Source organism: Triticum dicoccoides, chromosome 4B (assembly GCF_002162155.2).
Source record: "Triticum dicoccoides isolate Atlit2015 ecotype Zavitan chromosome 4B, WEW_v2.0, whole genome shotgun sequence".
Taxonomy (NCBI): Eukaryota; Viridiplantae; Streptophyta; class Magnoliopsida; order Poales; family Poaceae; genus Triticum; species Triticum dicoccoides.
In genome coordinates, this window is record NC_041387.1 from 249310417 (window position 1) to 249335437 (window position 25021).

The window sequence follows — 25021 nt, forward strand, 5'->3', positions numbered from 1 at the left end:
TTATGCGAGAATCGTGGGTAAAGATCAAGCTCCTTGTGGTCATTTAATGATTAATGCGGTATTTTTTATACCAAGCTTGATTTGATCCTAAGATGATCACGTGATGTCCGAGGATGGTAAGTGATGCATGTGATGGTTACAAGGTAGCCCGAGCAGAATAAGTGGTGCATATAGTGTCATCATGTTGCATGCTAGTATCGTCAGATTCATATGTTCATGCCATGTTCATGTTGTTCTAACTGTATCATGTTCATGTTGTTCATGCTATGTTGTTCTGATGATCTCATGATAATCCCTGCTTAACCTGTAATTGCCATGCTATTGTTTGCCTTGAATGCTTCTGGTTATTGTGAGCTTGCAAGTACATTCAATGTACTGACCTGGTGTGTCATGCCAGCTTGTAGGTCAAGCCGGATTTGATTGCTTGTTTGTCGTGGATTCTTTGTTTGCGAGCTAGGATAAGCGTTCCAGCCAGAGTCCATGCGGAGTGGAGTTCACCACCATCATCGTTGTTCCGCTGCTAGAGTTATTCCGCTGCTTCGAGTTGTCTGCTGCTTGCATAGAGCAACAGTGGCAGGCGTAGTGTCGCCATGCCGATGTAACACCTTGTACCCAAATTGATTGTAACAAAGAGCTGGTTTGTTCTATGCTAAGCAGTGCCGTATTCCAGAAGACTTCATCTCGATCTCTGGGCTGGAATACGGGGCGTTCTGGTTTCACTGAGCCGGGGTGCCACACTGGGCGATTTCGGGCATGGGATGAACTCAGGATTTCCGTATGTGGAGGCGAAAATTGGGCAAAATTGAGCGACTTTGAGGATGGAAAAGGTGGAGATGGTGGGGCAAAGCTAGATCCACATGAGGCAAAGCAAATCCACGGATCAAATCCAACAAAACTACATCACACCAACAAATCACAAAAAACTTTTGGGGCTATTTTTGTGGGAATTTTTGAAATTGGGGAAGAACACAACAAAATTAGGATAGAAACAAGGGTAGGGGCTCCAAAATCATGATCAACGTAGGCTCATGATACCAAACTTGATGTAGGATGAAACCCTAGATGCCCAATCTTTCACAATTGGAGTGGATCCTACCGAGAACACGGAGACCACGAGAGAAAACACAAGGAGAGAAATCACTCAAACCAATAAGATTCGATTACACATGTGCTAGATCCTCGAAACACAAAGAGATACACGATCCAGATCCAACAAAGGACGATACAGGTGGTGGTAGTTCTTCTCCGTGAGGAGGTCTTGAGGGGTCTTCCCGTTGAAGGGGTCTTGAATCCGCTTGGGGGATCATCTCCAAAGAGGTCGTGGACTCCAATGGAGAAGTAACCAAGTGGATGAGCAAAGCTCTATCTCTCAAATGAGCTAAACCTTTGCTAACCCTAGGAAGAGGGAGGAGGAGGTCTATTTATAGTCTTAGTGGACGACAGGGTAAGTGTGCTTCGGCCCAACACGCGGGCGGACATACAGGCATCGGACATCCGACGGTCACGGTCGTCCGATGGCTCGCGAGGGCCCGGACGTCTGGTCCTGGTCGGACGTTCGATGTTTCGACTCTGTTCAGGATTGGCTGGTCATCCGGTCGGGGTCGGTCGTTCGGTCCATCGGTCGTCCGGAGGCTTCCATACTTCCGATGTTTTGGCTTGGACGTGTTGGTGTCGGTCATCCGGTGGAGCTCGGTCATCCGGGCGCTGGGAGTCATCAGACGTTCGGCCAGCATCGGTCGTCCGGCCGCTGGAGTGTGGGTGGACTAGGACTTGGCTGGCCGGATGGAGCCTCCAGGTGTCGGACGTCCGAGAGACGTCTGTCGTCCGATTTCTAGGAGTTTCGAGCAGTCCTTGTTCTTGTCGATTGAACTTGGTGTCCTCGCCGTCTTGTCCGTTGGGTGCAGCTGATCCATGGCTTCCCTCCAAATACTTGATCACACATAGAGTCTCCGCATGAGGTAGTAGCCATGTCTCATAAGTAGAAAGTGCAAGTTCGGAGGGGAGCGATTTCACCTTATCTTTGATAGCCTTTGCTCGAGCTCTTGTCATTGGTCCAAGTGGTGTCGTGGGAGATGTAGGTAGATCAATGGGATGACCTTGGGATGCTCCGTATCATCTTGGTAATTGTCCACTTCTACACGACGATGACATCTCTTACCCATGATGATTTGGATTTCGATCCGAGGACGGATCTTTCCCAAGGGGGGGGGGATGATGCGGAGCATCCTACGGACATCACCATGTCAAGAGTTCCATTGCTAAGAGACACGCCCAACTTCTACTTGAATCATACTAAGGTGAATACCCTCTTAATGCATGTCTTCTTAGTTCCCCCGAGGATGGTATTCTACTTGGCCGTCCTACCATGTGCCCATATAGGTTTGAGCCCGACAATGAATGTGCCATGGAGGAGGTCATCCACAAGCGAGCGCCTACACCATCCACAAGAGAAACCTGGAAGCAGAGAAGGAACCGCAAATAAGAAGGCAAGGTCTCCTGGGAAACCCCGTGCGCACAGGCCTCGTTGACCCCGTGCGCATAGGCCTCCTCGACCCTGTGCCCATGGGCCTTTGATATGTCTCCAACGTATCTATAATGTTTGATTGTTCCATGCTATTATATTATCTGTTTTGGATGTTTTATATGCATTAATATGCTATTTTATATTATTTTTGGGACTAACCTATTAACCTAGAGCCAGTGCCAGTTTCTGTTTTTTCCTTGTTTTTGAGCTTCGCAGAGAAGGAATACCAAACGGAGTCCAAACGAAATAAAACTTTCGCGATGATTTTTCTTGGACTAGAAGACACCCCGGAGACTTGGAGTTCAAGTCAAAAGAGCCACGAGGCGGAGAAAAGGGGGAGGGCACACCCAGGGGGTAGGGCGCGCCCCCCTGCCTTGTGGGCCCCACGTGACTCCACCGACCTACTTCTTCGTCCTATATATTCACATATATCCGCAAACCACCAGAAGCATCCACGAAAACACTTTACCACCACCACAACCTTCTGTTCCCGTGAGATCCCATCTAGGGGCCTTTTCCAGCATCCTATCCGAGGGGGTTTGATTATGGAGGGCTTCTACATCAACTCTATTGCCCTTCGGATGAAGCATGAGCAGCTTACCTCAGACCTAAAGGTCCATAGCTAGTAGCTAGATGGCTTCTTCTCTCTCTTTGATTCTCAATACCATGTTCTCCTCGATATTATTGGAGATCTATCCAATGTAATCTTCTTTTGCGGTGTGTTTGACGAGATCCGATGAATTGTGGATTTATGATTAGCTTATCTATGAATATTATTTGAATCTTCTCTTAATTCTTATATGCATGATTTGATATCTTTGCAATTCTCTTCGAACTATCGGTTTAGTTTGTCCAACTAGATTGGTTTTTCTTGCAACGGGAGAAGTGCTTAGCTTTGGGTTCAATCTTGTGGTGTCCTTTCCCAGTGACGGTAGGGGCAGCAAGGCACATATTGTATTGTTGCCATCGAGGATAAAAAGATGGGGTTTACATCATATTGCTTGAGTTATTCCTCTACATCATGTCATCTTACTTAATGTGTTACTCTGTTCTTCATGAACTTAATACTCTAGATGCAGGCAGGAGTCGGTCGATGTGTGGAGTAATACTAGTAGATGCAGAATCGTTTCGGTCTATTTGACACGGACGTAATGCCTATATTTCATAATCATTGCCTTAGATATCATCATAACTTTGCGCTTTTCTATCAATTGCTCGATAGTAATTTTTTCATCTACCCTATTATTTGCTATCTTGAGAGAAGCCTCTAGTGAAACCTATGGCCCCCGGGCCTATTTTCCGTCATATAAGTTTCTGATCTACTATTTTCCATCATATAAGTTTCCGATCTACTATTTTGCAATCTTTTACTTTCCGATCTATAAACCCAAAAAAATACCAAAAATAATTACTTTATCTTTTGTTTAGTTTCATCTATCTCTATTAGATCTCACATTTGCAAGTGATCGTCAAGGGATTGACAACCCCTTTATCGCGTTGGGCGCAAGTTGTTTGATTGTTTCTGCAGGTATTGGTGATTTATGTGTTGTCTCCTACTGGATTGATACCTTCGTTCTCTAACTAAGGGAAATACTTATATCTACTTTGATGCGTCACCCTTTCTTCTTGAAGGGAAAAACCAACGCAAGCTCAAGAAGTAGCAGGAAGAATTTCTTGCGCCGTTGCTAGGGAGATCTATGCCAAGTCAAGACATACCAAGTACCCATCATAAAACTCTCATCTCTTGCATTACATTATTCACCATTTGCCTCTCGTTTTCCTCTCCCCCACTTCTAAAACGAGTTTCAAAAAGATTTTCCTTTTTATTCGACCCTCTTTTCGTTCGTCTTTCCATATGCCTTTTTGCTCATTTGCTATATTTGCTCGTGTTTCCATGTGCCCTCTATTTTCTTGCATCTTTGCTTGCTAAAAATCTATTGATATGGATCCACTTAAAGTTTTCTACTTGGATCATCTTCGATCCATATATGCTCGTGCTGAAACCCCAACTAGTTTAGTTGAGGGAAATCTTTAGATGAGCATGCTCATTTTGTACGTCACAATTTGTCTGGAAAAGGGAGAGTCTTATTGAATCAAATAAAGTGTTTGCTATGTTATGCTTGGAATCTTTGTGAACTTTATGATTTTACTTGTTGCTCTAAGAACCCTAAAAACACCTTCCCTACCTATGTGAGTTTAATGATAATGAAATCTTATCTTCTTATGAAAAGGGTGTCTATAGTTACTATGATATCGAACAAATTGAAGAATTTATTGCTTTTAAGGGTGCTTATGACGTTGCTTCTTTGATTGAAAAGTATGATATTTCTCTCTACAAATCGGAAACTTTTGACATACTTAAATATTGCTATGAGAACTATGCTCATAATGCCTATGTTAAGGAATTTATTGAGAGAATGACCATAGCTTTGGAAGAAAATAATGATATGCAGGAATCTATAGATGATTATGATTCCGTTGATTTGATTGAAATATCCCTTGATGAACATGATGCTTGCTATTCTTATGGCCATGATTCTAATATTAATTATGCTTATAAAGATGAATTTGCTATAGTTCGTTGTGTTAAACATGAGATTGTTGCTATTGCACTCATACTTGATAGCTCATTCAATCTAAAGCATGATTACAATGATGTTATTCAAAATTCTATTAATGTCAATTGTGTTAATGATATGCAAAACCCTAAGCTTGGGGATGCTAGTTTTGTTGTGTCTACTACTTGTTGCAATGATCATGATTGGGGTGTTTCTTCTTATGATCTTGAAAAATTATTTAAGCTCCAAGATGAATATGAGCTTGATATTTGCAATAATATTGAAGTGGGTTTGGAAGAGTGTCAATTCAAATCCCACATATTTGGAGAATGTTCAATCTTATGAAATTTTAGATAAAATTGGGTTTGGAGAGGTCATGACTTTAGTTAATGTTAACCCCACTATTTTTGCAGAGTGTCAACTTCGCGTGCATGTGGATCGTGTTGAGAATATGTTATGTGATAACTATATTGTTGAATTTTCTTATGATCCTACATGTAATCATTATGAGAGAGGAAAATATGATTGTAGAAATTCTCATGTTACTAAATTACCTCTCTTCATGTTGAGATTGCTATCGTCTCTTTCTTCTTCCTTGCATATGCTAGTTTTTGCTTGCCTTGATAATTTGTTTGCTTATAAAATACCTATGCATAGGAAGTATGTTAGACTTATATGTGTTTGTCACGTGTTCTACGATTCCCTCTTTGTGCTCCAATTCATCTCTTTTATGTGAGCATCATTGAAATTATCAATGCATAGCTAAATAGCTTTAAAGAAAAGCGTTAGTTGGGAAACAACCCAATATTTAACTTGTTGTTTTGCAATAAATAAATCATCTAGCCTCTAGTTAGATGTTTTCTTGTGTTTTAATTAGTGTTTGTGCCAAGTAAGACCATTGAGATGGCTTACGGTGATAGTTGTTTTCATCTTGCTAAAAAACAGAAATATTGGCGCCCAGGGAACTAATTTTCATTTTTGACAGAAGTGTGCTTTTGATATGGTTCTTTCTGCACATGATTGATACACAAATTGCCCACGTTTTCCTAATTTTTCAAAAATTTTGGAGTTACATAAGTATTTGAGAGTTACAGATTACTACGGATTGTTCTATTTTTGACAGATTCTGTTTTCTATGTGTTGTTTGCTTATTTTGGTGAACCTATGGGTAGTATCGGGGGGTATGAACCATGGAAAAGTTGGAATACAGTAGATATTACACCAATATAAATAAAGAATGAGTAGACAACAGTACCTAAAGTGTTGATTTATTTTCTTTCACTACCGGATCTCATAAGATTTTCTGTTGAGTTTTGTGTTGTGAAGTTTTCAAGTTTTGGGTAAGGATTTGATGGACTATGGAATAAGGAGTGGCAAGAGCCTAAGCTTGGGGATGCCCAAGGCACCCCAAGGTAATATTCAAGCACAACCTAGAGCCTAAGGTTGGGCATCCCCTCTTTCGTCTTCGTCTATCGGTAACTTTACTTGAGGCTATATTTTTATTCACCACATGATATGTGTTTTGCTTGGAGCGTCTTGTATGATTTGAGTCTTTGCTTTTTAGTTTTCCACAATCATCCTTGATGTACACACCTTTTGAGAGGGACACACATGATTCGTGATTTATTAGAATACTCTATGTACTTCACTTATATCTTTTGAGCTAGGCAATATTGCTCTAGTGTTTCACTTATATCCTTTTAGAGCACGGCGATGGTTTTATTTTATAGAAATTGCTGAATTATCATGCTTCACTTATATTATTTTTAGAGTCTTTTTAAATAGCATGGTAATTTTCTTTCGTTATAAATTTAGTCCTAACATGATAGGCATCTAAGAGAGATATAATAAAAACTTTCATATAAAGTGCACTGAATACTATGAGAAGTTTGATTCCTTATGATTGTTTTGAGATATAAAGATGGGTATATTAGAGTCATGCTAGTGAGTAATTGTGAATTGGAGAAATACTTGTGTAAGGTTTGTGATTCCCGTAGCATGCACATATGGTGAACTGTTATGTAACGAAGTTGGAGCATGAGATATTTATTTATTGTCTTCCTTATGAGTGTCGGTCGGGGACGAGTGATGGTCTTTGTGGGGTTCTGTAACGCCTTTGTATGGTCGTTGAACACAAACAAAGTACACGAAGTTGCAGCTATGGCGAACTTTAATCTAAACAAAACCCAAAGTCTAAACGGTGCCCTAAGGGCTGTATATATGGAGGAAAAGGGGGGGATTTCGTGGCCCTTGGTGGAGGGGTCCGAAATCAACCCTATCTCTTGTTTCCCCACACATACGGACTCTAAAGATAGCCTATACTTATGTATTTCGAAATTACATTGGCCTGGCCCAATAATAAGGTGACGTAGCACCTAGAATAGCCTCGGGACGAAATTTAACAAGTGGCATCCTGTATATTTCGTCCAAGGCTTCATGCACCCATTATGGTGGCTTCAAAGTCCTGAAATCATCACTTGTAGCTCCGTTCTTGTTCCCCTTGCGCATGCCATCATCTCCATGCTTGTTCTTGCTCCAATGTCCATCCTTCTCCAAGCTAGGCCCTTCATTTGTAAGCAAAACAAATGTTTCCAATTTAGGCAGCATCATATTCTCATGAACATTAGAATCATTACCAAGAAGCGAAAGTACCTGATAATTTAATTGGCGTGCGCGAGCTCTAGTAATTGGTCCAGTATATGTTGCAGTAGGGGCTATGGGTGTAACAATGGTATTGATGTCCTCATCATCCTCCCCTTCTTGAAATGAAGTCATCCTCGACGGAAGCTCATCTTCCTCACCCAAATAAGGCTTCAAATCTGCAATGTTAAAAATGGGACTAACCCCAAAATCTGCAGGCAGCTCAAGTTTATATGCATTATCATTTATTTTCTCCAACACCTTGAAAGGACCATTAGCACAAGGCATTAGCTTTGATTTGCACAAATTAGGAAATCTATCCTTATGGAAATGTAACCAAACAAGATCTCCAGGTGCAAACACAACATGTTTTCTACCCTTATCTCCAGCAAGTTTATATTTAGCATTCATACGCTCAATGTTTTCCTTAGTTAACTCATGCATTTTTAATATCAATTCCCACGTTGTTTAGCATCAAAATTAACCTTCTTCGAAGATGGAAGAGGCAACAAATCAATAGGTGCACGAGGTAGGAAACCATACACAATTTCAAAAGGGCACATCTTAGTAGTAGAATGCAATGAATGATTATCAGCAAATTCAATATGAGACAAGCATTCTTCCCACATTTTCTTATCATTCTTCAAAACAACCCTAAGTATAGTAGACAATGTTCTATTGACTACTTCAGTTTGTCCATCAGTTTGGGGGTGACAAGTAGTACTAAAAAACAGTTTAGTCCCCGACTAAGCCCATAAACATCTCCAAAAGTGGCTAAGATATTTAGTATCACGATCTGAAACAATAGTATTTGGAACACCATGCAAGCAAATAATTTCACGAAAGAACAAATCAGCAACACTAACAGCATCATCGCTTTTATGACATGGTATAAAGTGTGCCATTTTCGAGAATCTATCCATGACAACAAATATGCTATCCCTCCCCTTCTTTGTTCGAGGTAAACCTAAAACAAAGTCCATAGATATATCCTCCCAAGGAACACTAGGTACACGCAAAGGCATATATAAACCATGAGGATTGAGTCGTGACTTAGCTTTTTGACATGTAGTGCAGCGAGAATTAAAACGCTCAACATCCCATCTCATCTTTGGCCAAAAGAAATGTGTAGCAAGTACGTCGTCTGTCTTCTTCACACCAAAGTGTCCCATTAATCCTCCTCCATGCGCCTCCTGAAACAACAAAAGACGAACGGAGCTAGCTAGAATGCATAGCTTGTTAGCACGGAACACAAATCCATCATGAACGACGAACTTGTTCCACATTCTTCCTTATTTACAATTCTGCATTACATCTTTAAAATCAGCATCATGCACATATTGATCTTTGATGGTCTCCAAACCAAATATTTTGAAGTCAAGTTGTGAAAGCATAGTATAGCGACGAGACAATGCATCAGCAATAACATTTTCTTTTCCCTTCTTGTGTTTAATGACATAAGGGAAAATCTCAATGAATTCAACCCATTTAGCATGTCTACGATTCAGTTTAGCTTGAATTTTAATATGTTTCAAAGATTCATGATCAGAGTGTATAACAAATTCTTTGGGACATAATAATGTTGCCATGTTTCTAAAGTCCAAACAAGAGCATATAATTCTTTGTCATAAGTAGAATAATTCAGACTAGGCCCACTCAATTTTTCAGAAAAGTATGCAAGAGGTTTGCCATCTTGTAATAACATACCTCCTAATCCAATTCCACTAGCACCACATTCAAGCTCAAAAGTCTTATTAAAATCAGGAAGTTGGAGTAAAGGAGCATGTGTCAACTTATCTTTCAATACCGTGAAAGCTTCTTCCTGTGCGGTACCCCAAAGAAAAGGAACATCTTTCTTTGTAAGCTCATTGAGAGGTGCAGCAATTGTGCTAAAATCTCTCACAAAACGCCTATAGAATCCAGCGAGGCCAAGAAAACTCCTCACTTGTGTGGCCGTTTTGGGCTGCGGCCAACTCTCAATAGATTCAATCTTGGCTTTATCAACTTCAATTCCCTGTGGACTAACAACATAGCCAAGAAAAGATACTCGGTCGGTGCAAAAGGTGCACTTCCAAGGTTACCAAACAAATGTGCATCATGTAGAGCAATAAAAACAGCACGTAAATGTTCCAAATGTTCTTCCAAAGATCTGCTATAAATCAGTATGTCATCAAACTAAACTACCACAAATTGTCCAATGAAAGCACGTAAAACTTCATTCATTAATCTCATGAAAGTACTAGGTGCATTAGTTAACCCAAAAGGCATGACTAACCACTCATATAATCCAAACTTAGGTTTAAATGTTATTTTCCATTCATCTCCCAATTTAATACGAATTTCATGGTATCCACTACGCAAATCAACTTTGGAAAATATTGTAGAGCCACTCAATTCATCTAGCATATCATCTAGCCTAGGAATAGGATAAAGATAACAAATAGTAATATTATTAATGCCTCTACAATCAACACACATACGCGATGTACCATCCTTTTTGGCACTAGAATAATAGGAACAGCACAAGGACTAAAGGATTCGCGTATATAACCTTTGTCGAGAAGCTCCTGTACTTGACGCATAATCTCCTTCGTCTCCTCTGGATTGGTACGGTATGGCGCACGGTTTGGCAGTGAAGCACTGGGAATTAAGTCAATATGATGCTCAATCCCTCGAATAGGCGGTAATCCCGGTGGCACGTCTTGTGGAAAGACGTCAGCGAACTCCTGCAAAATGTTAGTGACAACAGGAGGCAAAGAGGAAGGCACGTCCTCAAATGAAAATAATGCCTCTTTGCACACAAAAGCATAGCAAACAGATTTGCTGAAATCTAGCTCATCAATAGCAGATTTAGTGGCAAGTAAACATGCACTTTTCAATTTAATTTCAGAAGCAACACTGGATGGTTTACTATTAGGCTTCATTTGTTGCTCAAATTCTTTTGCCACAATCTGATTTCTCCTTTTTTGCTTTATTAGCTCTATTAATATCATCTTTCAAAATGGAATCAGTAGTCATAGGAAGCAAAGTAATATTTTTATCCTTATGAACAAGAGTATACTTATTGTTTCTACCATGGTGTATATAATTTTTATCAAATTGCCATGGTCGACCAAGTAATAAGGAACATGCTTGCATAGGTACCACATCACAATCAACATAATCAGCATATGTACAGATATTAAAATGCACACGAATAGTACGTGTTACCTTAACCTTGCCGCTGTTGTTGAACCATTGGATGTAGTAAGGATGTGGATGTGGTCTTGTGGTGAGAGATAGCTTCTCTACCATCTCCATGCTAGCCAAGTTGTTGCAGCTCCCTCCGTCTATGATGACGTGCACAGAACGTTCCTTCACAACTCCCTTTGTATGGAACAAAGTGTGCCTCTGATTTTGCTTAGCTTGTGTGACCTGCACACTCAAAACACATTGAGCAACTAAACATTCATACCTGTCAGCGTCTTCAGGAGCCATGTATTGCATCTCATGATCAGAATCAGCTCCACCGTGTTCTTCACTTGTAATAAGCGACAAAGTCTCCTCATCATAGTCACTAGCGGACTCATACCCACCATCGTCAGTAGCAATCATCACACGTTGAGATTTGCATTCTCTCACATAATGACCTCTTCCCTTACAACGACGAAAAATAATATCACTTGTGTGCCCTGTTGATGCAATGGAAGAAGTAGAGCTCTGTGCAGGCCCGGCAGGTGCGCTCTTGGTAGATAGTGGTGGTTGTGCCTGCTTTCTTGTATCACGGCTGTAGGTGGCACCTGATGGAGGTGCTGGTGCAGTGGAAGTAGAAGATGCACGCGGTGTCCATGATGAAGGTCGACCTGCAGAAAAGTTAGTTCGTGCCAATGCCTGCCGATCCTGCACTTCACGTTCAGCTTTACAAGCAAGATGGAATAAACGAGTGATATTAGTATACTCCTTATACTCTAGAATGGTCTGAATCTCTCTATCTAATCCACCCATAAAACATGCAAGCATAGCTTCATTCTCCTCGGCAATACCACATCTAATCATGCCAGTTTGTAATTCCTGATAATATTCTTCTACAGAATTTTTCCCTTGTCTTAAACGCTGCAATTTTTGAAGCAATTCACGTTGATAATATGGTGGAACCCAACGAGTACGCATTGCAGTTTTCAAAGCAACCCAGGTAGCTGGAATAGGATATAATCTACAATGTTCAGACCACCAAACACATGCAAAGCTAGTGAAAGCACAAACAGCAGTAGGAACACGTCTCTCCTCAGGATATTGTAAACATGTAAATCATTGCTCAGTTTCTAACTCCCAAGTAAGATATATATCAGGAACATATCTACCCTCAAATGGTGGAATATTCAATTTCAGTTTAGGAAGATATCTCGTACCCGAGGGAGAGCCCTACCATTGTGATTATTTGCATGTGGACGACCTGGTGGTTGCGGTGCTGGTGGTTGCACGTAGTTCTGATTTTGATCAACCTCATCCTCATAATCTCCCGCATAATCATCCTCGGCATCAGCAGCGGGAGCCACAGAAGTATCAACAGCAGCACCAACAGTTTGGCCAGGCTGAAGAACGACACGGCTCGCTCGGCGGAGGGTTGTTTCGTGACGTGGAGGTAGTTGTTGTTGTTGTTGTTGCAGAGGTGCGGCAGGTGCAGCCGGCGGAAGACGCGCAAGCAGTTCATTAAATCTGTTATCGAGCTTTGTTTCGAACGTCTTCTCAAGGCCAGTGATCTTCTCCATGGCCTCTTCAAAATTGTTCAGCACATCTTGCACCTGTTCAGTCATCATTTGTTGAAACTTTTCATGAAGCTCCTTGTTCGTTAAGTTCTCCCAGTCAATCTCATCGGCTTGTGATCCTGGCATGGTTAGTAGCAATAGAAACACACAAGAATATGATCCTACAGACTACTAACAAGTGGTGGTGGTGGGTGTCACAAATCCGTCAAGCAAAACTCAAATTCTTACCAGTTCTTACCCAGCAGCAGGCGGTGATCAGCAACCGCTGTAGTCAAAACTCTCAAAGCTTAGATAGAGCGATTACCAGGGAGAGTCAAATGCATGAGGTAGATGTATGTGGAGCTGGAAAGGCTTATAATATGGTAGCAAAAGGGTCAGCAATAATCAATTCAGATATGCAAAGTTGAATAAATGCTCAACGACGGTACTGTGCTGGTCCTAGGCTAGACCGTGCTAGAGACGCGAGCCTAGAACACTAACAAAATCACGACGCTGCACGTAAACAAGGGAAAAGCACACTCTGGAATTTTTTTCGCTCTGTTTTTTTTTTTGCGCTCCTCTTTTTTTTGTGAAAAATCACTATAACGGCGAGTGTCTCAAAACTCTTCCCAGGTCAAACTGACAGGATAGACACGGATTTTTTTTTACTTTTTTCGGAAATCAGGGCAACGACGACGAAAAAGTGCTACAAAAAATCACTATGATGGCACGTGGCTCAAAAGACTCAGAAAAGCCTAAAAATAGGATAGGGAAAAATATTTTTTCATGCGAAAATTTTGGCCTAAAAACTGCCTGGGGGTCTCCAGACTGTTTTTTTTGAAACCTACTCAGGCAAGAAAACACGAATCGGAAATTAGACAAATCTCGAAAACAAACCTAATATGAAAGTAACTTGGATTGGTGGTGGATATATGGTGGTAGGATAAGGCAGCGGTGGTGGTATATGGTAGCGGTGGTCGTATATGGATACGGATCGGTGGTGGTATATGGATACGTATTGGTGGTGGTATATGGATATGGATTCAAAGCGGTGGCGGATCAACAGTGGTGGTACATGGCAGGAGCGATGACGATGGTGCAGCGGTGGCGTGACAACTTGTGAATAGAACTCGAAACTCTAAGGGAAACTAGACGCTAAGACTAGCAACTTGACATGACGATGCAACCGCAAATTCAAAAAAGCAAATACAGAAGAGATTATGCAAAGGCTCAGATTGGTTCGGATAGGATGAAATAACCCTATTTTTTGGCTTTCTCGTGGACTATAGGTATGAAGAAAAGACTCGATCTAAACTACAAAAAACTGTACAATCTCACCGAGCAACCTGAAAATCTGATACCACTTATAGAGGCAAAGGTGTCCCGCCTTTCGATGAGATGGTGGCTATCGTTTTGGAGGAAGTCGACTTTGACGATCCGACTATGAACGTGCGAGGACGTCGCGCCTTAGCAATCGCTAAACCAACTCCGAGAGGTTATTGACCATGCCGGAGCACGATCAACTTGACCACGAAGGTCTGTTTCCTGCAACCAAACGAAAAACAAGCAAGAAACTAAGATTGCAATCTGGATATTGCGAATATAAGAAGAAAGCTTTATTGATCAAGGTGGGGTTCTGTAACGCCTTTGTCTGGTCGTTGAACACAAACGAAGTACGCGAAGTTGTAGCTATGGAAAACTTTAATCTAAACAAAACCCAAAGTCTAAATGGTGCCCTAAGGGATGTATATATGGAGGAAGAGGGGGGGGGATTTCGTGGCCCTTGGTGGAGGGGTCCGAAATCAACCCTATCTCTTGTTTCCCCACACGTATGGACTCTAAAGATAGCCTATACTTATGTATTTCGAAATTACATGGGCCTGGCCCAATAATAAGGTGACACAGCACCTAGAATAGCCTCGGGACGAAATTTATGAAGTGGCATCTTGTATATTTCGTCCATGGCTTCATGCACCCATTATGGTGGCTTCAAAGTCCTGAAATCATCACTTGTAGCTCCGTTCTTGTTCCCCTTGGGCATGCCATCATCTCCATGCTTGTTCTTGCTCCAACGTTCATCCTTCTCCAAGCTAGGCCCTTCATTTGTAAGCAAAACAAATGTATCCAATTTAGGCAGCATTATATTCTCATGAACATTAGAATCATTACCAAGAAACGAAAGTACCTGATAATTTAATTGGCGTGCGCGAGCTCTAGTAATTGGTCCAGTATATGTAGCAGTAGGGGATGTGGGTGTAACAATGGTATTGATGTCCTCATCATGGATACCATCAAATTCGTATGAAATTGGGAGATGAATGGAAAATGACATTTAAAACTATGTTTGGATTATATGAGTGGTTAGTCATGCCTTTTGGGTTAACTAATGCCCCTAGTACTTTCATGATATTAATGAACGAAGTTTTACGTGCTTTCATTCGATGATTTGTGGTAGCTTACTTTGATGACATATTGATTTATAGCAGATCTTTGGAAAAACATTTGGAACATTTACGTGCTGTTTTTATTGCTCTACGTGATGCACGTTTGTTTGGTAACCTTGGGAAGTGCACCTTTTGCACCGACCGAGTATCTTTTCTTGGCTCTGTTGTTACTCCACAGGGAATTGAAGTTGACAAAGCCAAAATTGAAGCTATTGAGAGTTGGCCGCAACCCAAAACGGTCACACAAGTGAGAGTTTTCTTGGCCTCGCAGGATTCTATAGGCGTTTTGTGAGAGATTTCAGCACCATTACTGCACCTCTCAATGAGCTTACAAAGAAAGATGTGCCTTTTCTTTGGGGTACCGCACAGGAAGAAGCCTTCACGGTGTTGAAAGATAAGTTGACACATGCTCCTTTACTCCAACTTCCTGATTTTAATAAGACATTTGAGCTTGAATGTGATGCTAGTGGAATTGGATTAGGAGGTGTGTTATTACAAGATGGCAAACCTGTTGCATACTTTTCTGAAAAATTGAGTGGGCCTAGTCTGAATTATTCTACTTATGATAAAGAATTATATGCTCTTGTTTGGACTTTAGAAACATGGCAATATTATTTATGGCCCAAAGAATTTTTTATACATTCTGATCATGAATCTTTGAAACATATTAACAGTCAAGCTAAACTGACTCGTATACATGCTAAATGGGTTGAATTCATTAAGACTTTCCCTTATGTCATTAAACACAAGACGGGTAAAGAAAATGTTATTGCTGATGCATTATCTCGTCGCTATACTATGCTTTCACAACTTGACTTCAAAATATTTGGTTTGGAGACCATCAAAGATCAATATGTGCATGATGCTGATTTTAAAGATGTATTGCAGAATTGTAATGAAAGAAGAACATGGAACAAGTTCGTCGTTAATGATGGACTAGTTGACCCATTGCACCAAATGACGCAGAGACCTGCTGAAGACGTGCTGTCGATGAAAATAGTTTCATGTTGCAAGAACCTTCAACTAAATCATGTTGTTTTTTAAACATGTTTATTATGTTGTTAAATAATAGTCTGGAAAAAGGGAAACTTTGCATAATATGAATATGTTCAGTTTGAAAATATGGCCACTATGATGAGAGAGTAAAGTTGGCATGGTTGTATTTTTTTAGCAATGGGTTTGGAAAAAGAAAATATTTGTGTGACATGAACAGGCCTAGCTTGAAAACATGGTTATCATCATGAGAAACCTGGCCGTGCATCTTTTTCCTGCAAAAAAGAGGAAAAAGATAAGAAACCTAAGAAAAAACATGTCTTTGTTGTGCATATACGGGGATATAGGGATCGGGAGGGATTAGGATAGCACATATGTTATTTAGCTCAGCCCATGCAGAGCGATGTTTGTGGCCCGTGAGGAGCTGAATATGAAGCGGCAGGGGGCAGATCCCGCGGAGACTCTCGATCTCCTTCTTTCTTTCTCGGTTCCTCAGTTGGGTGACAGAGGCGTTTCCTCAGCCGCCGACCGAAGCGATTTCTTTCCTCTTTTGATTTCGGATTTGTCTGCATGCATGGATTTACTTTCCATTCAGCAGAGACCCGCTAAAACGATGTTGTCGATGAAAATAGTTAACACTTTGCAAGGACATATGACGCACATATCTGTTGAATCTATATGCGCGTTGAAAACGAAATTCATGTTTTAGTTGGTTTAGTTGTGGGCAAGGATATATGATGACCAAATTTACCCCTTTAATAAAAAAAGAAATGAAGACTATTGTCTATAATGAGCTGTACACACATTTTAATTTAACTCTGAGCCAAATGGCGCAGAGTCCAATTTGATACCACAGGCTCGTTGAAAATATTTGCATTTTTTAATATCTTTATGTTTGAGCAAGCGCAAACACCATGTCAAACCCAAAGTGTTTTGAAAATATTTGACTTTGCTAGTAGAAGTAGGTTTTAGCAATCAGGGTAGCATGCATAGAGCCAAATAGCGCAAGGTATATGACATACAACTTTACCACGAAGATGTGCCGCGATATCTTCCTCTACTTAATTATGTTCAAACACATTTGGAGTTCAAACCCATAATTGGTGTCACATCCCTGAATTAAAACCCAAAACACCTACCTTGTGCAACATGGCCTTTTACAGTGAGAAAATTATTACCACAAACAGTCTAGTTGTTACATGTTACATAAGACTTTAGCTTGAGCAACTGTCATACAATAGGTATATAAATTTCCTACGTTTAATCACAACAGCAAACAATAACCTTTCCAAAGGGCAAACTCCCTTATGCAGTGTTGTCCTTTCATGTGTTTTAAAAAAAGGAACCTTTATTTTATTGGCAAATAAACGGTTTGATGGGAACCAAACATTTGGTAGTAGCTTGTCCCACATCTCAATCTCCTATAAAATGAGCTCAAGTGGCCAAAACACAATTGTTTCGATACAACAACGGTAAGAGAAATGAGTAATCTTCAAAGAAACAGAACATTTACACTAGTATAGTAGCTTTTTTAACTATGCATGTGAATTGTATGTAAACTTTATAGAAGAAGGCCAACGCTAAGGAACAACATGTTGCCATACTCATCCTGCTCTCGCTTCTAGTCATCAATCCGGGGAATCAACTCCTGACCAGCGCCTTGAGCAACAACAATGACAGCATGCCCCTTCCCTTCAACATGGAAATCGATCTCAGGATTCAAACAACAGTCAACATCTCAAGCTGCTCAGGGTGGCATGAAGAGTAATGTGTCCCATGCTCCTTCCCATAAGTTTGACAAGACCAATGCCATCCACAATATTCACAACCCCACATGTGTCGCATCGATTGCCTACTGAGCACTCTCCACTACAGTTTGAAACCCAAATGCCTTGTCTATGATTTCGATGTCATTGTCCAAGTTTTTTGGGATCCCTGTAATGGATATCCTCAAATGATACTGTTTAAACTCTTCGAACATCACCACTGCTCCTCTCATTGTTCCATCCCCGCCAATCACATAAACCTATGATTGGCATAAAAGGAATATTCAGATAGGATAGTAAGATCAAGGCCCGAAGAACATGAACAATTGGCATGTGAACCAACACATTTAACATTATACTTAATTTTTTGACAATAAAAATGGAGCTGGGACCATATACATCAGAAGCTAGCCCTAGCTTGGTTTGTGAAAAAGGCAAAACCAGTTTCTTATGTGCCTAACACACCAACAAATAAAATGCATCCTCCTCTACATGCCAATAGTTCCAAGAAAAACATTAACCATGAGAGCATCAAACTATCTGCAAACATGAAGGCCCTTGCTTGGATTAGACAGGATGAGTACGCCATGATAATCAAAAGGAACAAAAATATGGATTAAAATTTATGGATCAGTGCTAGGAAGATATTGTCTTGAAGAACGGAAAGTAAGAAAACAATAAAGCAAGCAACGAACCTGCAAAAATATCCTCCAAGTTTTGCGTGAAAATCAATCGAATATATCCATGATTGCATATTTTTCTCTGTCGAGGTACTCTACAGGAAGGTTATCCAAAAAACAGAGTAAAGTTGTTTCTCCTTTTTTGAGAGTTTGATAGCAAATCTACAATGCATCAAAAAGGGAATAGAATTGATAAGAAAAGAAATCTCTGCTATTTTATAGTCAAAGAACATGGTTCCATTGACAAAAATACAAAAACATTGAAATTTGACGGTGTAAGGAACCTGTAGTGATATACTAAGCCATAAACTACTTTGCAATGATATGCTCAACCATAAACCCGAAGCTCTACTTTGACGCCAATAAATTTATAACTGGGAATGAAGGAAAATGAAATCATATACTCTTAAACATATTGCAGAAACAGAAGCATGAAGCACACTTCCTTGAAATTTGAACACAAGTGAACATTCATTTAGCATATAGAGCTAACATAAACTTAAGCAAGACTATTCAAATGATCATGGTACATGGTACATTCATTTAGCATTCAGAGAAAGCTACTTATAAACCTACAGTAGTCAAGACTCTGCACCTACCATCATCACAACTGTGGACATACGACGTGCTATGTATTGTCAGATCTTTCATTCAAATAGTTTGTAGCACTAACAGACATACAAAGGCTGACCCATGTTATTTCAGTCTTATGACTTTTACTTTAGCAGAATACTCATTTGGTCAATCTTAGTAGAAGAGCACCGAAACAATTTTAGGCGCATCCATTAAGAAAATAATAACAATAGCAGCACCTTTAGGCATATAAATTGGTTAGTAAAACATATCTTCTTTGGATTATTCTACCAGGATAGATAATAAAACTTCACCTCTCAGGTCCCTTTTCAGCATAATGCCAATATATACTTCAAAATAGCATGTCAAAATTTAAAAAATCGGTTGAGATAAAACATGCGATTGATCAGTGTGAGCCACATTGCTTCTATTTTTGAAACAGTTGTAAACATTGGTGATACACTACTAAGGTAAAACTTGATAACATAGGTTTAGTGACTGGATAGTAAAATGTGTATATCCTATATCTCAGGGATGTGATAAATTACACTTCAGCATTTGAATAATAGTTTCGAAAATAATAGAAACTTCCCCACTTTGATGTTCCTCAACACAAGGAGCTTGTAACAAATCTGGAACCACTCCAGTCATATACACGTTAGTCCATGCCAAACATTTTAACTTTAGAATAATCGTATGGTCTAATATCTTTAGAAATAGCTGAAACTTATTTCTTCTAAGACGGTTACTACAGGTATGAAATCACTCCAGCTATTAGTACGTATCAAAATTCTCCGTAGTGTTTCCATGTTGCCTGTCTGCACACTTGAATTATTTTTTGCAAGAACAAACAAGAGTAAGAAAGCATTAGTGCGTTGCATCTTACTCAAGTTACGAGAAGATGAGAGAATGCTTGCCGATAAAAAGGGGAGCAAGGATATAATAACCTTTAAACATCCAAGGAAGTAACGTGTAATCCACCCAGCAAGTAAAACAGAGGCCATGGAAAATCTATTCTTCCAAGAACAAGAGGCTAATATACTTTAAGAAAATTGATGGTGAGACCATGCAGTCACAAAGAAATGGTATGGTAGCAACTCTATACAACCTGCTTAACTATTTCCCTCCTCTCAAGCTACAAGTCTTAACATGGCACAATGGAGGAACATAACGCATTCAGGCATCCAATAGCTCCAAAGTGCGCGCAGAATTATAATTATATACTGGAGGCTATCGATTGTCAAATTCTTTATTTTTCCACGGCCTGTGAAAATCTATTGTAGTGCAGTGTCACATTGCTGGTACAGAAAAGGCTGCTACAATAATGAGAAGAGAAATATATTTTGGGACTGCTAGATGGATAAATCTTGATTTGAAATGTTAGTAGTGAATTTGTTCTTTTGCTCATGATGTGATTTCTTTTGCTAGGACGAATTAAGCCTGGGTAGAGTAGCACATGTGTGCAGGTTTGCCTATAATAAATTAGTCCTGAACCTGCAGTATGTTTATTTTAGCACTACAAATAATGTATGAAACTGATATTCCTTTCAAAAGTTTTTGTGCGTTCTGTCTCTTCTTCTACTTGATTTGTTCTACATTTTTGTACTGTTGTAAAAAGTTTCTTTACTATTTTATTAGGCTCAGCCAGTGAATTGTCTCAGGCATTTTCAACAACCAGGAGCACTTGTAAGCGTCTACCATGAGGAGGTGACCAGTACTCGAACAACTGGATACCACAGGAGGAGGTGTAGACAGATGAACATAATATTTAGGTCGACCTGACCATAACAACATTTTGGCCACCGATATTTTGCATCAAACACCAGCAAATTCTACAAATACACATATCAGAAAGTTCTTCTATTCAGTTACATAATCTAGAAAGGTTAAACCAAGTCATAGAAGCTCACCTTATATAATGAATAGCATCCACCCTGTAGCTTTATCAACGGTACTATTCAACTGAGAATCAGAAAATAGAATGATAAGCATAATAAACTTTGTAGATAAGCACCAATAATTCCGTGGAACCCAAAACTTCCAATACCTGAACAATCCAAACAACAACAAAATAGAAAATGGCCATTAGTTCAACAAATGTGAAGTACTGAAAGGCCTAATTCTGTTGAAATTTCTGCCATGATAAATAAAACTTCTGATTAGCATATTTAGCAAAAAACGGAATTGTCCAGGAACAGTATGACAGCTAACAAATGTAAGGTTTCACAGATATTTTTCGAAATAATAATTCAGGGCTATGATTCATTGTGCAGAAGGTTCACATACTTCTGAAAAATATGATCCAATAAGTCTGTACTAACCTACTATAGAACAAATATTTGGACGATATGCAGCCCTACCATGCTGGAGATTATGCTACATCACACTTTTGCTTCTTTCCATCACGGATGCTATTCACATTGAGAAAAGCATCTAAGCATACTGAGAAAGGAACTCGACGAACTCAACAGAGAATGCAAATACAAATTATTAATAGTGCCATAAATATATAATTAGTGCAAATTCAGGAGTGAGTTCACTCTTTTTTTTACCAGACTATTATGTGAGAAGGTGAATGATATAATGCATAAAAAACAACAATCAATATAAGAAAGCAAACCGATGTGCAAGGGCGGTCTAGCTCTAAATCATGATTGTTCTTGTAGGATGAATGTGCCTTCATAAGTCAAACAAAATCAGTGTTCCAGAGGAAGCAATAGGCAAAGATAGAGGACACCTAATTGGCTGCTGAGGCCACGCCATGTTGCACCTCCCCGCAGTTGACTTTCCTGCTGAGTCGTACTCCTTTTCATGTTCAAATAACCAGTTGGGTAGCAAGATCGCGTAAACCCACAACTCAACATCAAGATGATCAAAAGAAACAAACAAGTAACAGGACCATGTGTGATTGCTTACCTAATTAGACATCTATATAAAACAGAATGATATAGATAACCTCCTCACAGAACCATGGATGCCTATGCAACCATGGAGGCATCCATACTAAACAACAACTGAAAACACTTTTACATAATAATCACTGTCAAACAATCAGTCCAGAATCTCAGGAAATACTAGGAAATAAGGTACATCTTACATATGTCAATAGAAGATCAGAGCAGAGGAGAATATAATGATCATTCGGTGCTTCTTCATTTGCGACCTCACACATGCACGAATGTGCCGACAAAGCACAACATGCTGCCATGGATTCCAAAATAGGTATAACGACGAAGACAAGAGTGCACATCCTGTGCAAATGGAACCACAAAAATAAGCAACATAATAGAAGTAGTAAACAACATTCAGGAATATCCCTATTTTCGAAAGAGTAAGGTTACTCAACTTGCTAATATTCCTAAACAAAATTGAGACACGGAATCGACCTTTCTAGTTCAAGTAAAGATGATTCTCTCATAATTTGATTGTTAGATTTAAGGGATATATATATATATATATATATATATATATATATATATATATATATATATATATATATGGTGGGTCTATTATGATAACACCCCTTAGATCTTATTCTGCACATCAATCGGCCTTATTCTGCTAACACCCAGACACACAACGAGCGAATCAACCCACCCCCACTGCTCCCACTCCCACGATTCCTCGTGCCCACCAACCCATCTCCTCCCACCTTCTTCCCCTTCCCCACCGCAGCACCTCCCTCCCTCCACCGCACCACCTCCTTCCTGCGTCGCCGCACCACCTCCCTCCACGCGCTGCCGAGGGGCCCGAGCCACCGAGCTTCCACAACCTGCTCCGGCTTCCTTCCCGAGCCACCGGTCCACCCCTCCACCTCCTTCCTTCGAACTAGAGCATACAAGCGCCCCTCCCGGTGATGCGCGGCCGTGCAGATCCCGTGCCCGCCGACGAGCCTCTGAACCCGCGCCGCCCGGCGTCGGGCCCTGGCTACCAACCCTCGCAACTCTGCACCCACCTCCATCCCAGCCTCCACCTCCCTCGCTGCCTCTCGGCCCCGCCCCTCTGTGGTCTATGAACCGCATGCTCCTCCCCTCCCTGCTCGCCCCCGGCGCCCTCATGGCCTTCCCTTCCTCCCGTCTCTCCAATTCCTCAGCACGAATTCAACCACCGGAGATGGGGCGCGCGACGGCGGCCGGATCCACACACACCCGCCCCGGCGACCTCCTCCGCGGGACCGACCTCATCCCCCGGGCTCCTCCCGCCGGCGTCCACCGCAGCACCGACCTCCTCCGCGTCCCCCTGCTGCAGTTCACTTGATACTAAATCAGCCCCTCATCCACTTGCAGCCCAGACGCCCCGGACTTGCAGTGCGTGGGGCACGCGATGCGGTTCAGCGCGCCTGGTTGTGCACTTGATGGCTCCGACGACACTGTGCAGTACGGAAGGGCGTCGCGTGGAGTTTTGGCTGTGCTCCGCTGTGCAGATGGGAACGCAAATCCGGGGCGCTTCTGCAGTTTGGGCTGTGCTCCGATGTGTAGATGGAACGAGCAGAGGAGGAGCCACGCGTGCTAGGTGTTGATGGTGGTGGTGGGAACTCGCGTGGATCTCATCGGCGAACGGCGGCCACACGTGCACGGCGGCGGTGAGCAAAGGAAGAGGACTGGAGGCAGGGAGGAAGAAGGTCCTCTCGCGGGTCTGCAGCCAATGTCCATCCTGGCGAGGATCCCCTCTCCTCCCACCAGCATGCGGCCCGTCTCCACGGGCTTCCCCGTGCATCCCTCGCGGCAGTCCTCCTCTCTTCTCGCCTTTACTGCGAGCAGTGCAGTGCAGTCCTCGGCGTCGGAAGAACGGCGGCCTACTCTGGCGGCCTACTCCGGCGGCATGGGATGCAATACTTGGGCACGCGATGTGCGGTCCGCAGTGTGAGCCAGTTCAGTCCGTTGGTGCTGCATGTGTAGTGCCCTTTGGGCGTGTAGTGATTCCATTGCAGTGCCGATGACTCAATTTTGCTGTTGATTTTGGTGAATTTAGTGCAGTATAAAATCTCTAACGCAGTTTGATTAACTCCCAGTGCGGTCGTCGGACGTTTGTGTGTGGCTCGCACTAACCAGCACGGTGATGAAGACTACCGTGGGTCAACGCTATTCTGCCTCCTCTGTCGTGTGCAGTTTGCCGCCTGCTGCACCATCGGAGATTGCCTCGCAGTCCATATTTCAAGCTCGTGCAGCTTACAGACTACATATGTGTGGTGCGGCTATGTGTGCTTGACTGCTTGCACATCTGTCTCTCTCTTATTTCTCTAACACCCGTCCACTTTGTTGGTATGTAGGTGGTACAAAGGCCAGCGAGAAAAGCTCCAACAATGGACATAAATGCAATGGCCAGAGCCACCTCGCAGTGACTTGAATCAATTTAGAAAACAAGCCGTGGTCAACTGTTTTGTCTTCTTTAAAAAAAATCTAAGTGCACTATAGTCATTGTCTTGCGGTTCAGTTGACAAGAAACCGTAACACATCAGCATGCCGTTCGGTGTTTTTTCTGCAGTTCACTACTCTCATTCGTGTCACTTTGGACTCTGTTTCTTTTTTGCTTTTTTGGATGGGAATCTTCGGTGCACTGAAGTTTCCTATCCGTTGTTCTTGCGGTCAATTTACTAGTTTTTGCAGGAGATGGGGGACAACAAAAAGAGAGAAAAATGAATGTGACTCCAGGATGCCTATGCTCCGACGGTATAATGCGGATGAATGTGGAATCAGCTATAGTACACTACATTCGACCAAATGGTCCAGATGCGTTTATAAGAAGTTAAAAAAACTAATGGAGTTCACTAAACTCGCCATGTAGTCTTGATGCATTTATAAAAAAAAGTTAGAACAAGACAAAAATTATGAAATTCAAATTAACGGGGACAAAATATTGTTTTTTGGATTTTGGATGTGCAGTGCACCCAGATCTTCTGAGCAATGCGTTGCACGCCCCGTGTGGTTCATCCACGGCCATTGCCGACAAAAAAATTCATGAAGTACGCTTGACCATCGGATGCAATGTGGTTTTTCGTTTGAAGCAATACGGTTTTCTGTCTGATGTAGTTCACTCGTCGATTTTGATGTCGTGAAAAACAAAGTGTGCGTGTTTCGATACTTTCAAAACTGCTCTTAAACCATGAAGACTCAAAATGA

At 41.3% G+C, this 25021-nt stretch overlaps 1 protein-coding gene across 3 annotated transcripts; it reads left to right on the top strand.

Moving 5' to 3' along the window:
* Positions 1 to 22474: 22474 nt before the first annotated feature.
* LOC119295913 lies at positions 22475 to 24356 on the top strand. 3 transcript variants are annotated; one of them, XM_037574341.1, is made up of 3 exons: positions 22475 to 23764; positions 23914 to 24090; positions 24172 to 24356. In XM_037574341.1, exons 1-3 carry the CDS (start codon positions 23421 to 23423, stop codon positions 24212 to 24214), a joined length of 564 nt encoding a protein of 187 aa, XP_037430238.1. In that variant the 5' UTR covers positions 22475 to 23420; the 3' UTR covers positions 24215 to 24356. The 3 variants fall into 3 exon arrangements, 2 of the variants coding, with proteins under 2 accessions (XP_037430238.1, XP_037430237.1); XR_005144498.1 differs by having other exon boundaries at positions 22476 to 23772; XM_037574340.1 differs by lacking the exon at positions 24172 to 24356 and having other exon boundaries at positions 23914 to 24159.
* Positions 24357 to 25021: the final 665 nt, after the last annotated feature.

Bases quoted from the DNA above. Each gene is read 5' to 3' on its own strand.
- LOC119295913 (XM_037574340.1), top strand. From the start codon at position 23,421: ATGGTGGTGGTGGGAACTCGCGTGGATCTCATCGGCGAACGGCGGCCA. The intron at 23,765-23,913 runs GTGAGCCAGTTC...ATTAACTCCCAG, and splicing joins CGCGATGTGCGGTCCGCAGT to TGCGGTCGTCGGACGTTTGT.